Source organism: Cimex lectularius, unplaced genomic scaffold (genome assembly GCF_000648675.2).
Source record: "Cimex lectularius strain Harlan isolate CLEC.00 unplaced genomic scaffold, Clec_2.1 scaffold6, whole genome shotgun sequence".
Lineage (NCBI taxonomy): Eukaryota > Metazoa > Arthropoda > Insecta > Hemiptera > Cimicidae > Cimex > Cimex lectularius.
In genome coordinates, this window is record NW_019392677.1 from 2,678,012 (window position 1) to 2,692,637 (window position 14,626).

Here is a 14,626-nt window from a genome sequence, read left to right on the forward strand (position 1 = left end):
AAAATGACTGGAATACATAAAACACACATACAATATTAAAAGTAAACATCGAAAAACCTCACTTTCTTCTTTTGTTGGCTAAGAAGGTAGTCAATATTGATGGCTCTTCTTATTCTTCATTTTTCTTTTTTTTAAATCTTAGGGTTGTGGGTATGGATCGTGGGGTTGCTTTTATGCTTAGCTTATATTTTTTGCTTACAAAAGAAAAAAAATCGGGCATAACTCAGAAATAGCGGATCCTATCAAAATTTTCCTTTCAGTACAAATGGCATAAAATAAGCTCTAGGATCGAATTGTCCAATAAAAATATGGGCTTCTCATTTAAAATACAAAGTTAGTGTCATTTCCCAGCTAAATGAGAAAGTTATGTTAAATCTGTTACCACCACGCGATTCCTAGCCACAATTAACTTGCGATTTGTACAAGACTATTTTTTGCTAAAGTAACCGTTGCCGAAATAAACGAGTGTAATATATAAGTTGATACACCCTGTATATTATTAAAAATAGTGAAAACTATTTTTTAACTAATTACAACACAATGTCCCCATTATTTCCCGATATTAAAAATAAAAATAAAATCAAAAATATTTAAGAACAATAAATTTAAAAAATTAAATAAAAAATGCACAAATAAAGCTAAAAATTTAAACGTTTTGAATATTGGCGCAAACTTTTAAAATATTAAGATTTATTTAAAAAAAACCTTAATAAAAATTATACCAAATTTGAAAATTAATTTTCTTCTAAATGCATACTATAAACAAATAGTATAAATACACCAAAAATAGCTTCCTAAATAAAATATGGTTTTAACGTAACTGCGCATTAAAAAAAAAAATAAATAAATAAAATGAAAACTGCGAAAGAATCATATATCTTTTAAAAGAAACTGTCTATAACATTATAATAAAATGTTGTAAACTACTTATATCTTTGTTAGACTTGTGTTTTTTAAATTTAGTTTCTGATGATGGGTGTAAATTCCCAAAATGTCAAATAAATGTTTAACTCCAAAACGATCGGTAACCTTCTTCCATCTTGGCCATGCTTCTTGTCGACAAGTAAACTTTTTTTTATAAATAGTACTTAAAAATACTTTTATACAAATATATAAACACAATTTTATATTAATAAACTAAAATTACAGTTAAAAATGGTCATATACATTAAAAGGAACTATATGTAGCTTTATAATAAAATATAAACTACTAATATACTTTGTTTTACTTATGTTGTTAGTTTGTTTTTTAATGCAGAATCTGATGATGGGTGTAAATTCCCGAAACGCCGAAATAAATGTTTAAATAGGTAAAGAATCTTTTTAAAAAATCATAATTTTTTTTTTAACAAAAACCCATATAAAATATTAATACAAAAAATATTCGTATATTTTATGTTAAACCAGTACATCACAAGGCCGAAACAAACGTTATAAAAACCAATGTGTAGACGGTACACATTTAAAAATGAGTCGTTATGTAACATTGAAAATACAGAACAAAAGGCCATCAAAATGGCATCCAAAACCTTGCTAACATAGCATTAATAGCCCTGCTTTCTATATCCGATTACTTTTCCTTTTCTACATTTTTAAACTTATTTTCCGACTTTTTACCTATTTTCTGTCGATTTAAAATTACTGAATTCCTTTTGATCAGTGGATAATTGTAAACTATAACTCAATGGAGAAATGTGATCTAAGGGAGTTTAATATAATATTACGTTTCAATTAATGACTAAAGAATAACATAGACTAGAAAATAAGGGGAAATTTTAGACGTTTTGACCTTCAAAGAACATATAAGTAAGAAGTCATTAAGACAAAACCTTCTCTTATACTCACAGACACGCCCAGTAAATATAGAAAAATAGGAACGTTAAGTTCTTCCCATCATATAGGAAGACTTAACGTTAACGTCCTACCTACCCGTTGAATGCCGTGTCGATTCAGAACTACTTTACAAGCCTTTTTCCGAATTTCAAATAGAATTTCAAAGGCTATGCAGGGATTCGAACTCAGAACCGGTAGCGTAGCCAATAGGAATCTGATGCCGCCAAAACCACTCGGTAAACACGGTCCTACACATCAGTTTTACTTTTCGCCTAGGTTATAAATACCTGAAGATCCTCATTTCGAGTTAATCAAATACTTCACACTTTAAAAAGTTAGCAAACTTTTCAGAACCACGTTGAAGTTAGTAACAAGTTCCGTTTGTTTTATTCAATCACTGTTCGTCTGAAACCAACTGAGGGTTGATTGAACCGTCAGATTGTTCACAGTTTGAAATAATAAAGTGTACTACAAAATTTTATTTATTCTTAAATTAATTGTTATTCATCATTTCAAAAATCAAATAATTTATTGTGTTTCCAAATAAATATACTGTAAATGCATTAAATGTGGTTTTGTGATATTTCGCAATGCAACAATTTGTTGGAGTCGCGAGGAGCGGTCATGAATGAGGTAGTTTGGAAAAACACCTTTTTTATTTATTTTTTTTGCTGACGTTTGGGCCTTTATTCAGGACATCTTCAGGGGATAAAGTGTGATGCTATTCTTGTGGTGTCATATTGAAATAGTTGCGCGAAAAAGATATTTTTCTAAACTACCTCATTCTTGTCCATTCTTCACGACTCCAACAAATTATTAAACAATCGTGTGTCACAAAAAAACACACTTCGCTATAGAGTTCGAGTAGCAGCATTATTTCATTGAGTCCGTTGAGTGATTAATCGTTTGGCAAAACGGATATTGAGCTACATCCGCTTGACGTGCAGAGCTATTCTTTTGCTGAGCCCGCGGATTCAAGACTATCTCGACTTCGGGATTAAACTTTGACTCCCAACAACGATAGCGGTTTGGTTTTTGTTTCAAAAGCGAATTTACCTCGAACAATCACACAACCTACGTTATGTAATAAAATGCTACTAATTTTAAAAAGGTTTTTCTTTTTAATTTTAATTGTGATTTTATACTGAAGATTTTCAGCTTTGCAGGAGTTTTTATATGGGAAGGGAAATTAATTTAAATTCTGGAAATAAGGTGGAACGAGTTGAAAATTAGCGTTCCGCCAATTAAAAATGTGGGTCGGAGAAAAAGAGAGCCTAGTAAGCCAGACGTTTTTCTCTCTTCATGAACCATGTAGGACGAAATGAAAAACCTCTCAGAAATTGGAAAACGAAGATTTAAATATAAAGTTTTATAAGCAGATTACAAGAATACATAAATGTAGCTTTCGGGTATAGACTATGTAAAAACGTTTTGTCAAAAGTCTAAAGCAACCGAGTAAAAAGTTCACACAGACACGACTAGACGAAGAAATTGATCATTTTCGTTCAAACCGGTCTTATCCATTTTTAATCTAACATCAAAAAATAAATGCTAATTAATATACTCTGGGATAGTTAGATACCCAAAACGTAATTAAAACTACAAACAACTCAACTACAAACATGATTAAAAGAAGTGGTAGCTTTGGTGGCCGGATAGGCAAAGAAGTTTTCGCGTAGCACTGTTGATAAAAACGAAGATTCAAAAATAAAGCTATTTCAAAATAGCTTAAAAATAGATTAAGAGAATAAATAAATGTAGCTTTTCGAGTATAGGCTACGTAAAACCTTTTTGTCAAATCAAAGTCTAAGTCAACCGAAAAAAAGTTCACATAGACGACTCTACGAAGGAATAGATCATTTTCGTTCAAACTGGACTTATCTCTAATTTTGAATCTAACTAATAGGCAATAATAAAAAAAAGAAAATGGGAAATAATATACTCTTGGATAATTAGATACCAAAACCCCAAAATTATCTACTACTAAAAACATGATTAAAAGAAGTGGTAGCGTTGGTGGGCTGGAAGAGAAGCTTTCGAGTTATCAAGAACATTGTCGATAGCCCGATTAAGAATTGGCCGTACGAGGCTGACACTCGGACCCTTACTTAGGGGAAAAAAGTGCTTGATGTGTCCCACCGAATTAAAGGATGCAATTCCTTGGACTTTATAGAATGTCACCCGATTGAGAATAGTGCATAAGCACGGTAGCGAGGAACTGAGCCTCCCCATCCGATTCTTGGAAGAAAAAGAGTTATTTTATTTTATATAATAATTGTAGTTTTGATTCCCTAGCGTACGTTGAGAATGAATGTATTTATTGTTACGAATGTGTAGTGTAGGAGAGCCTCGGTGAAGTACTGAGTACCCCATCGACCCTCATTTAGGTATATAATAGGTATAAAGGATAGTGGAGGAATATCGAATACTTCACCCCCTAACTGAGTGGAATGGTTTGTAAATAGGAAAGAATGTAAGCGTGAATGAGTGTCAATTGGTTTAGAAACTGATCGTGTAGGCTGAAAATCCTGTACACTGGGCTGAAATATAAATAGCTGTCGATAGCCCCTGGAGGTCTGACCCCAACACTCAATTCTCGAGGAGTGCCTGTAATTTATTGTAAATTACAAAAGCTGGAATTGCCGGTGGTCTGAGAGAAGTGATGGGCTCAACACGTACACTCGTGCATGTATTTACATGCGTGTGCATATTTGAGCTTTAAAAAAAAATGATTCATTGAAGTGAGGACACACGTTCAGCAATTTGCCAAACTTATAATTTCGTCTGACTGCACGACAATAATTTTTAAGCAAGCAAAATATGTGAACACTGCCTTTTACATATTAGACTATTTATAAGTAGTAGGATAATATAGTAAATATATATTTTTTAAAGTAGAACCAATATTATTTCATACATATTGCTGACCAAGTCCTAGGTTCTGAGGTCAGATGGCAGCGGCCGTGGAAATTCCACGCTCATAAAACAGTAGTAAAGATAAATTTTAGTTAACTAATGATCACTATTTTTTAACTCATCCTAATCGGTTGGTACTAATTGTGATACCACATAAAAAACACTAGATAAAATTTTTGATCTTAAGTTAATATCAATTACAAAAAAGAGATAATCAGTTTAATTATCAACGTGCTATCTATGTGAAAACAAAGGCTTGTCGAACAAAAATCGCTTCTTAAGAAGCGCCCAGTTGGAATAAATTATTCATAACGGAAAAGGAAAACAATGAGGGTGATTTTCTAACATCCTGGGAACTGCATTTTTGCTTCAACATCCAACGATAAAGGTGGACGACAGTCATTAGTTCATCTATGATAATAAGAGGTTCACAACTATTCCAATAACAAAAGATTTGAAAAAATAGAACAGGCAAATCGCGTAATTGACGAGATTCGTGATCAACAAAAAATTGTGTTATCAAAGATAGTTGAATTAAAGTAGACAACTGGAAAGAGAGACGAGAAGTATCAATAAAAGTAATGTGAATGAAAAAGTGTCCAAACGTAATATTTTCCGTGTAATACTCAATAGTTTATTTGTAAACTACATTCAATTTTAGCTAAAATTGTTACTACATATATTCTTTCATATCCCTTGATATTATATAATAAGATTTTTCATTGTGAAAAAATGTTTTTAAATTATTTATTGGTGATATTTTTGGGGTATTCTGTAAAAAGTTTTATCTCTCAATGCTTGGCATTATGATAAATAACTATAACAGTTCTGTAAAATGTATTGCAAATTTATTAATTTTGTGTAGTCTAAGTTGATGTTTATATTCGTCAAACGTTTAAATCATTAGTAATAATTCACTAGTTTTCGTGGTCCCCTTGACCAATTAATATCTTTCAATTAATTAAGGTTTTTAGTTGAGATAAAAAAAGTCAGTGTCACGAGCGGGATTCGAACCCACGACTTTCAGCTAGATACGCAGCTACTCTACCACTTGAGCTATCGTGACTTTTCACTCGGACACCAACTTCCCATCACAACCCCGTATTTGAATTTGAAAAATGGCGAAAAGGAGGGAAAATTCAGATGTGGGGTTGAGATGGAAAGTTAGTCCGACCAGATTAGTGACCCGTAGGTTATTTTATTTATTACCGCCGCGAATAGCCAGTGGGCCATTTATGGTTTTACTCCCCAAGATTTGTCTTGGGTTCTTCTTGTTGTCTTTAGCGATAGTTTATCTTTTGCGATTATATGCTGCAGGTGATGGTTCCAGGTTAACCTTTGATCAAGATTATACCTATGCAAACTTATTTTGTAAGTGCAGCATTTCGTTATAAAAGCGTAGGCCTTGTGTTCTGTTTCTTTTCTTGGTGAAAGCAATTAGAGTAGTTTTTGAGGGGTTTGCTTTAAGTCCACGTTATGAACACCATTGTTCAACCATGTTTAGTGAGCTTTGGATGAGCTCTTTTAATGTTGAGTCGAGTTTTCCCCTGAGTAGTATGACAATGTCAAGGGTATAGATTCCGATTTGATTTAGTTATAATAACGATCACATTTCAAAACAGAGGGCGAATGTATTCCTCCTCTCGCCACCACTGCTTCTAACTTTTCGTGGAACATGGGAACCTAATGTCCTTTTTTTATGAGGGTTCGCAACAGCAGAGGTTATATCAACCTTCGGGGTGCCGGTGTTTTTGAAAAAAAAAAATTGTAAGTATGTCGGGTTCGAATGCAGGGCGGCTGGATTCGAACCCGGGACCTTTATCTTACAGTGATGAGCGCCGTGTCAACGCCTAAACCGTTGCGGCCACCGACGCCCCCCTAATACATGTTACATTGATACATGTAATTACTCAACTTTCTCAGCTGCTTATCAGATTTCTAACCAAATGAAGTATTTGTCATCTTTTTTTAAATTCAAAGTTCATACTTTAGAATGTATAAAATGTAAAGTCTTTTAATTAATAATAGCATTTTTAATTAACAATAGCACGTCATATGCTTTATAGATAGTGTTCTTCCGTAATTTAAAGCAAAAATATTAATATGTATAGACATTTGTAAATTTCATGAAAGAGAAGAACCTCATCAAAATCCATTTATTTATCCATAATAAGCGGGAATAACTAACTTTATTCTAAATGTAAAAAATATAATATTTAATATATTCCAAAAGCAATTATTAATAATATTAAATTAAAAAAAAAAACACTTCATTTCTTTTAATCTGAAACGACCAACTTTATGGAAAATTCCCTTGTTAGTACTCCTATGATAGTTGGCCGTTGTTTATTCATTGCTTTCAGGCTTGGAGTTAATTTCCCCTGGGATTTGAATTTTAAAATGGAAACTAGATACATGAAAGGGAAGACCCTCGTTGTAGACTCGTGTCAAAACAAACTCATTACCTCAATAATATACTAATTCTTAATCTGATTCGAGGTCATTGTTCACACGACAATGACGGCCTAATGATAAAAACGTTGTTGGATATAATATTCCAGAGACAAAATACCTGGATAAGGAAATTAAAAATTTACAGTTTGGGATTCTTACAAATAGCCATAAAGGCAATCAACACCAATTAAGAAAAATTTAAGAAAGATCACGATGATGCCCTTTATGCGAAGCACAAGTATCTGTAAATCACATATTGGTAGAATGAGAAGGATTAGTCCCGCAAAGAATAATGGCCTACAGATTTAAAACAACTTCTAAGGCACCTTAGGGGTGATTATAAGAAATTCTAGCATATAAGCGTATATAGACGCATATAGGGAGCACTTTCGTACGCAGGCACAAATAATATCCAAGAATAATGTGGCTCACTGTAAGGTCTTGGTGAAAAACCATATTCAATTCTTACTGCCAAACTTTCAACCTATTACTCGATATTCCATCACAAACACACCCAAGCATACTATATTGTTTACGCTAATAAATACATTCACTCAGATTAAGGATATTACTTCTAAGTGTTAGGTGTATCGACCACTATTTTACTCAGGAATAATCTCATCACGGTATGGTCTTCATGAAAACGCAAAGTAAATTGTTACTGCCAAGGATTGGACCTATTAAAAGGTTATCATCAGGGCAAAACAATCTTAAAAATGTGTTCAAATTGACATAATTAAGTTGGTAATGACCAATTTCAAATTTCTTTGAAGAACGTCTCAGTTGCCAAGAACTGAGTCGTTTATCAAAGAAATTAGAAATCGGCTAGTAGGTCCAAACCTTGGCAGTAACAATTCAAATTGCTTTTTCATTATGACCATACCGTAATGAGACTATTCGTGGGTAAAAAAGTGGTCGATACACTTAGAAATAATATCCTTAATCTGAGTGAATGTATTTATAAGCGTGAACGTTACAGTGTGTTTGTGATGAAATATCGAGTACCCTCACACACATACACACCCACTAAAGAAGTCTAGGTTATCTAGTTTTGTATATATTTGTAGTATGAAAGTAGGTTGGTCATTGGCGTAGTATCAAAAACCCTGGTATTGCCCAATTGTGTGAATGTATATGTTTGCATGAATGGTTAAGGTATGTGTACAATATAGGTTATTCACAGACCTGTCGAACCAATTAGGCTAACTTAGGATAGAGTTGATGATGGGTGTTGGTCTGCAAGTCGGTGAACTCATTTTGAACCGACATAGGGTCACTTATTGGGTCCATCTTCACCCGAGGGTTCTTTGGATTACTTGCATGGTGCAATGCCGAAACGCGTTTGCGTAATCCAACAAACCCGCGAGTGAAGACGGATTCAATAAGTGACCCTATGCCAGTTCAGCATAACTTAGGATAGCGTGATTTTTACTTTGTATAAACGTATTTATTGGCGCGAATGAAGGGAGATCGTTAACGTGAAAATCGTCTTGTCGGGCTCCAAACCGTAGGGCAAGGCTATATATAATTTTCATGCAGTGGTAGTGGTGGGATCAGAGCAGTATATCGAGAATTCTTAGGGGCCTCCAAATTTAGCTTAGTTTAGGTAAGATATTCTTTCATATATCACGAATACTATTTTAATTCACTATTTTAATCACGTGTGGAAGGGATAAACATAGGGGTAATAAAACAAATGCGAGATAGTAAAAACGTGAGGAACAGACAATATTCACCCCCATCTGTTTGCCGCCCAGAAAAAATAAATAAATACATTTTAACCAAGAATTATAAGCTTAACGAACATGGACCTAAACCGAGATGAACACAATTTATTAAACAAAGGCTTAAAATTTATCCCAAAAACTGAACTACAGTAGATAAAATGATGTTACTATTCCTTGGTTCAACAGTCCAGATCCATAAAGAAAATAAACCAATAAGACCAGTAGTGTCCTTTTGTAATTAATAAAACCTTAAAGTGATAACTTTTGTCCAAATAATTAACAGTTTGTGAGTAGAAATAGCCTTACAGCCTTTGAGACGGGTCTTAATACATTAAAAACAAACAAAAAGAGGAAGAGAATGGAATGGTAAACATTTAATTTTTATGGCAAGGAAAAGCAACAAAATTTATTCATTTGTGATGTGAACTCATGGAAATAGTCTCGTCCCTTTTTCCTTTATAACTTTTATATGACAAGCCTAACTTCCAGTTGGGCCTAGGTTATAAAGTAGTAAGAAAGAAATTGTGGTGTCGTGAAGAAAGAATATATGTAAAAGGGTAGCAATAAAAAGCGGACCCTCTTTCCCCTGGGTGAAAGTAAGGTTTGGAGATAAATCAAAAGACTAAACATAAGCAACAGCAACTGTGTCCCAATGCGATGAAACGAAAAAACAACGTAGTGGGGGCGGAAGCGCCTGCCGAGAAGGAGCAATGCCCCCGGTCCAAATCTCCAAAATAAGGTCACACGGGGGGTGGTTGTGTTTTGCCGGAAGCGTCCCACCAAAAACTAAAGTAAAAGTATTAGTGCTAAGAGGAAGCTTTCTTGCAGCTATTTCCTCTCGGTTCCCTTCTATTGGATTTTGTCGAAGGCGACAATTTTTAAGGGCAAAGTTGCTGCAACTAATCGTAAGATTTTATTAAGTTTATCTTCAAAGCTCTTGATCTTCCCAAATCAATCTTCTGTGGTTCTATTGCTGAATGCATAATAAATTTAAAACGTGAAGATAACTAGAAAATGTTTTAACGAATTTAACATAACTGAACTAAGTTTCACAGCCAGGTGTAATTTTAACAAATTACTCAATTACTGTCATACAAAACATCAGGTATTTTCCCCAATTAATTTATATAATTTTTCTTTTTTTCACGAATAATCTTGATGTCTGTATGGTCTTAGTGAAAAAACAAAAAAACAAATTCAATTTTTATCTGCCAAGCTTTCGACATATTTAAAGGTCATCACTTCATCATCAATTCACGGCAAGAGAGGGTTATTTTTATTAGTTTTCCTTTGTATATCATTTAATAGAAGTTTGAAAATAAAACATTATAAAAAAGGGTTGAATAGTAAAAAAAGAAAGAAATTTCTATTAAAAATGTTAGATGTGTCCACTTTCTTAACTCACGAATAATCTTGATGTCAGTATGGTCTAAATGAAAAAAATTTAATTGTTATCTGCCAAGCTTTCGACATATTTTAAGGTCATCACTTAATCATCAGTTCTCGGCAAGAGAGGGTTATTTTTATTAAAGTTTTCCTTTGTACATCATGTAATAGAAGTTTGAAAATAAAACATTATAAAAAAGGGTTGAATAGTAAAAAAAGAAAGAAATCTCTGTTAAAAATGTTAGATTTGTCGACCACTTTCTTAACGCACGAATAATCTTGATGCCAGTGTGGTCTGAATGAAAAAAAAAAATTCAATTGTTATCTGCCAAGCTTTCGACATATTTTAAGGTCATCATTATCAGTTCACGGCAAGAGAGGGCTATTTATATTAGTTTTCCTTTGTATATCATTTAATAGAAGTATGAAAATAAAACATTTATAAAAAAGGGTTGAGTAGTAAAATATAAATGAAATTTCTGATAAAAGTGTTACATGTGTCGACCACTTTCTTAGCTCACGAATTATGTGGATGGCGGTTTGGTCTGAATGAAAAAACAAATTCAATTGTTATCTGCCAATAATCTGTTTTAAGGTCATCATCAGAAAGGCATAATTAATTTTTTAATAAATAGTTTCAAATTTCTTTGAAGACGGTGCCAAGAACTGTGTCTTACAGTGGTAACAGTCCTTGGCAATGTTGGGACTGTTTTAGTCTTGGAAGAAATTTGGAATTATCAACCAAAACAATTACACGTTAATTTGTAGGCATCTTGAGGATTGTTTTGCCCTGATGAAGACCTTAAAATATGTCGAAAGCTTGGAAATAACAATTGAATTTGATTTTTTTCATTCAACAGTTAAGAAAGTGATCGACACATCTAATACTTTTAACAGAAATTTCATGCTATTTTTATTATTCAACCCTTTTTTATAAATGTTTTATTTTCAAACTTTCATTACACGATGTAGAAAGGAAAAAGTTAATAAAAATAACACATTTCTCACCACGATCTAATTGTTCGTCGAATTTAAAAAAATATTTTTTTAAAGCATTGAGAAACAAAATAGTACTAACACATGGACTAATCAAGAATAGTTTAAAAATAGCGTGAGACACTTTAGTGATTAAATTGGAGTAATAAGATTAATAATTGAATTCTACTATCAAAAAACTTTTATATTTGCAATTAATAATAAGAAAATTACATAAAGCCAACCAGTTTTCCCCACATCATTGAAAGGCTCCTTTTTCCAACCCAATTCAAAGCATATTGCTATAAAATGAAAAAGATTTTCTTTTTTACTACGTAAGGAACACAGTTTACGAAAAATGTATCGTTTAAATTTAGTGGATCGCTTCTGCATTTGAAAATTAGCCTCTTATATTGGCCTGATTTTTAAAATTCATATTGGAATTGTGTCAATCCTAAGTAGAACAGTTTCAATATACTTTTGTTTGAAGTTTAAAGTGTTAAAAATTGATTCCGATATGCCAAATCCATTCTGCTTGTTGTTATAAATCGTTACAAAAAATAATTTTCTTTCTGATCATTTTATTCGGTAATATGTTTGGGTAGCGTCCTTTTGTCATATTATTTATTTTTTTATTTATTATTCATTTTAGTCTATCAATGAAAATTGAGGCCTGTTTCAAGGCGTAGAAAACATTGAGGGTGGCATAAGAAATAAGGAAGTGTTTTTGAAAGGAAAACCTGTGGGTTCGCTCAATTTCTTATACTCTTTATCTCCTTAACTAGAAAACCATAGCAAAGTTTACTCCGAAAAATACTGTCGATCCACCATCCCCAGATATCTATTGACAATTTCAATCTGATCGCCACTAAAAAACCGTTTCCCCCCCCCCCCGGTTTGCCACCATTTCTAAAATTCTTAACATAACGTTTTGTTACTTTCTGAAAATTTGTGATTGTAGGTGACAAAGATTTTCAAATAAGCATCAGGTCAAGTTAATATATAATAAATAATTAATAAATGATAAATAAATACAGGCTTAATGTTTAATTTGAAATATTGAGCAAGCCGTTCAAAGAATCTTACAAAAACTGTGGACGATCAATCAAAAGTCAATCTGTTCTTTTCAACCGTGAAAACTCGATCAGCACAGGGCCGCGTCTCGCAATTTTCCAAAGGAAAGAAAGCTCATCAAGGCTAAAAGATATTTTTTTAAACTCACCTGTTGGCAAATCCAGTGAAATCATACCACAGACTCAACAAGATTCGAATGTTTTCCATTCAGATATTTTAAGCAAGCGATAAAAGGTAAATATTATTTTTAAAAAACCAGCAAGCAAGTCAAAAGAGAAAATCAACGTCACATCTTAAAATTCTATTCAACAAACCGATTTAGCATTTTGTTGTGGTAGTGAGCGGTGGGTTTGACAGATCATCGGAAGTAATCGATACGCCAGTTTAAACCTCCTTCTGAATGTAAAAGCATTCATTTGAGGATTTATTTTCTGCTGAGTGATTGCATAATGAAACAACAAAACTCTGTTATCAAAACCAAGCTATGTCCACATTGTTTCCCTTAACCGACAAGTCTTATTAAATTAACATTTTGAAAATTGAACTAAAACCCCTCAATTAATCAAAAATTTGATAGATTATTTACTAGGAGTAGTCATTATTTTTACACTGACTTTTTAACCCTTAATTATTACTAATTATTGGATTCAAGGATTTTGATACTTAATGCATAGATTTATATAGAAATTGTGTATCTTTTTGTTGTTTTATGTCTGTTTTCGTATTTTTTTTCTAAAAGTTTGCTCCTAGAAAAATATATTTTAATTATTTATTGATGAAAAGAAAGGTTATCGAAAAAGGGCCAAATAAAGAGCTCTACCATGTTTTATATTAAGGATGGGTTGTTGCGATACTAGTCATTTAACAAAATAACTACCCAAAACTATTTACCCTTGAAAGTAATTGAAAACTGTGTTTGGGTATTTAATTGTGTTGAAACAAAGTATTTTTGTGGTAATGCGAAGTACGTAATAGAAGGCCATTTTAATTCTACCAGAGTATTAAAGTAGTGTACCGTGAAGATTTTGGTATTTTGAGTATGCAGGTAGCCGGAAGCTCGGGTATGACGGTCGAGTCATCTGTCACGAAGACGAGGCAAGGCGCTGAACTGTCATCGGACTCGAAGAGCTGTCGCGACCTCGGGATGTCAAGGTCAGGCATCCGCATCCTCAGAAAAATTGAGGATACCGAGTGGGATGCTGGCCGCAAACTGCCGCCCCCAGTGAAAATCATCCCCCGACAAGGAACGGCACCAGTCGTGCCACCCTAACCACTGCAGGGCCGAAGTGGGGGCGCCCGGGGTCGCTCTATAAACTTTCCACCCTCGCGAATCATTGTCAAGGACGAAACCTAGAACTTCACCTCAAATTAAAGAGATCCAACAGTTAATTTCCGAGATTGAGCATGCTAGCGAATTGACTTAACCGCCCAAACGGAAACGTTACGGCTATTTCGGATATTTATCCCAGTAATCCACCAATTTCCCCTGCCCCCAAATTTCCCAACTTTCACCGAAGAGGATCATTTAATTTTAAAAGAAATTGAAGCCATCATTATTTATCTATTTTTATGAAACAACTGCCTAATTAAGTCTTGTAGGAATAGAAAATAGTTTCGCCAATTTGCATTATTACATAAATTTTCTCGCCATCCCAATTTGTAACTTGTACTGTTTACATTGCAATGTACTCAAAGTTTTAAGCTCTTCATATTGGAATATAATAGTAACTCTAATAGCCTATGATACTCAACTCCGACTTTTTAACTTCATGAAGCTTATGCGGGTATACCCTGATAATCAAACAGACGGAAACTCATTTACAGGTGTTGGGTCTGTCATCTCCTAAACACTACACCCCACATCTTTCTCCTCTTCCTATCCCATTCACAATCCTAATCTCACAATCCAGCCCCAATGTAAGGAGCCTCAAGTGTACCAGGTGACCCCTTGAGAGAGACTTCCTCCGGTGTGAACCTTTAGATCCCTCATACTTGTGGGAATCACATGGATTAACCAAAAGAAAACAAAAACAAAACACCGGGGGAACTTGGAACGGAAGACCCAGAAACCAACTTATGGAAACTGAAGAGGATCCGTACCCTCTACAACTTCCATAAACTCTGGGGGGGGGGGGCTAGACACAAAAAACTTATGCTAAAAATAACCCTCTTCAAGACTGGCCTACTCACTGCTGCAATTGGATAGGGCCAAACTCAGAGGAGTGAACTATTTACCGGTCTCTGGCATCGGAGAAAACGCT

General features: G+C 33.7%; 1 protein-coding gene across 4 annotated transcripts in view; it reads right to left on the minus strand.

Moving 5' to 3' along the window:
• LOC106673807 overlaps positions 1–14,626 on the minus strand; it is a 154,383-nt gene that overhangs the window by 52,032 nt on the left and 87,725 nt on the right. For 2 of the 4 annotated variants that reach the window (XM_014406093.2, XM_014406091.2), the window contains exon 1: positions 13,381–13,547. The exons of the other annotated variants lie outside the window; for them this stretch is intronic. In XM_014406093.2, the coding sequence (XP_014261579.1) occupies positions 13,381–13,532 (152 nt within the window). In that variant the 5' untranslated portion in view covers positions 13,533–13,547. Of the gene's footprint in view, positions 1–13,380; positions 13,548–14,626 lie in introns of those variants that run through there. 4 annotated transcript variants of the gene reach the window in all.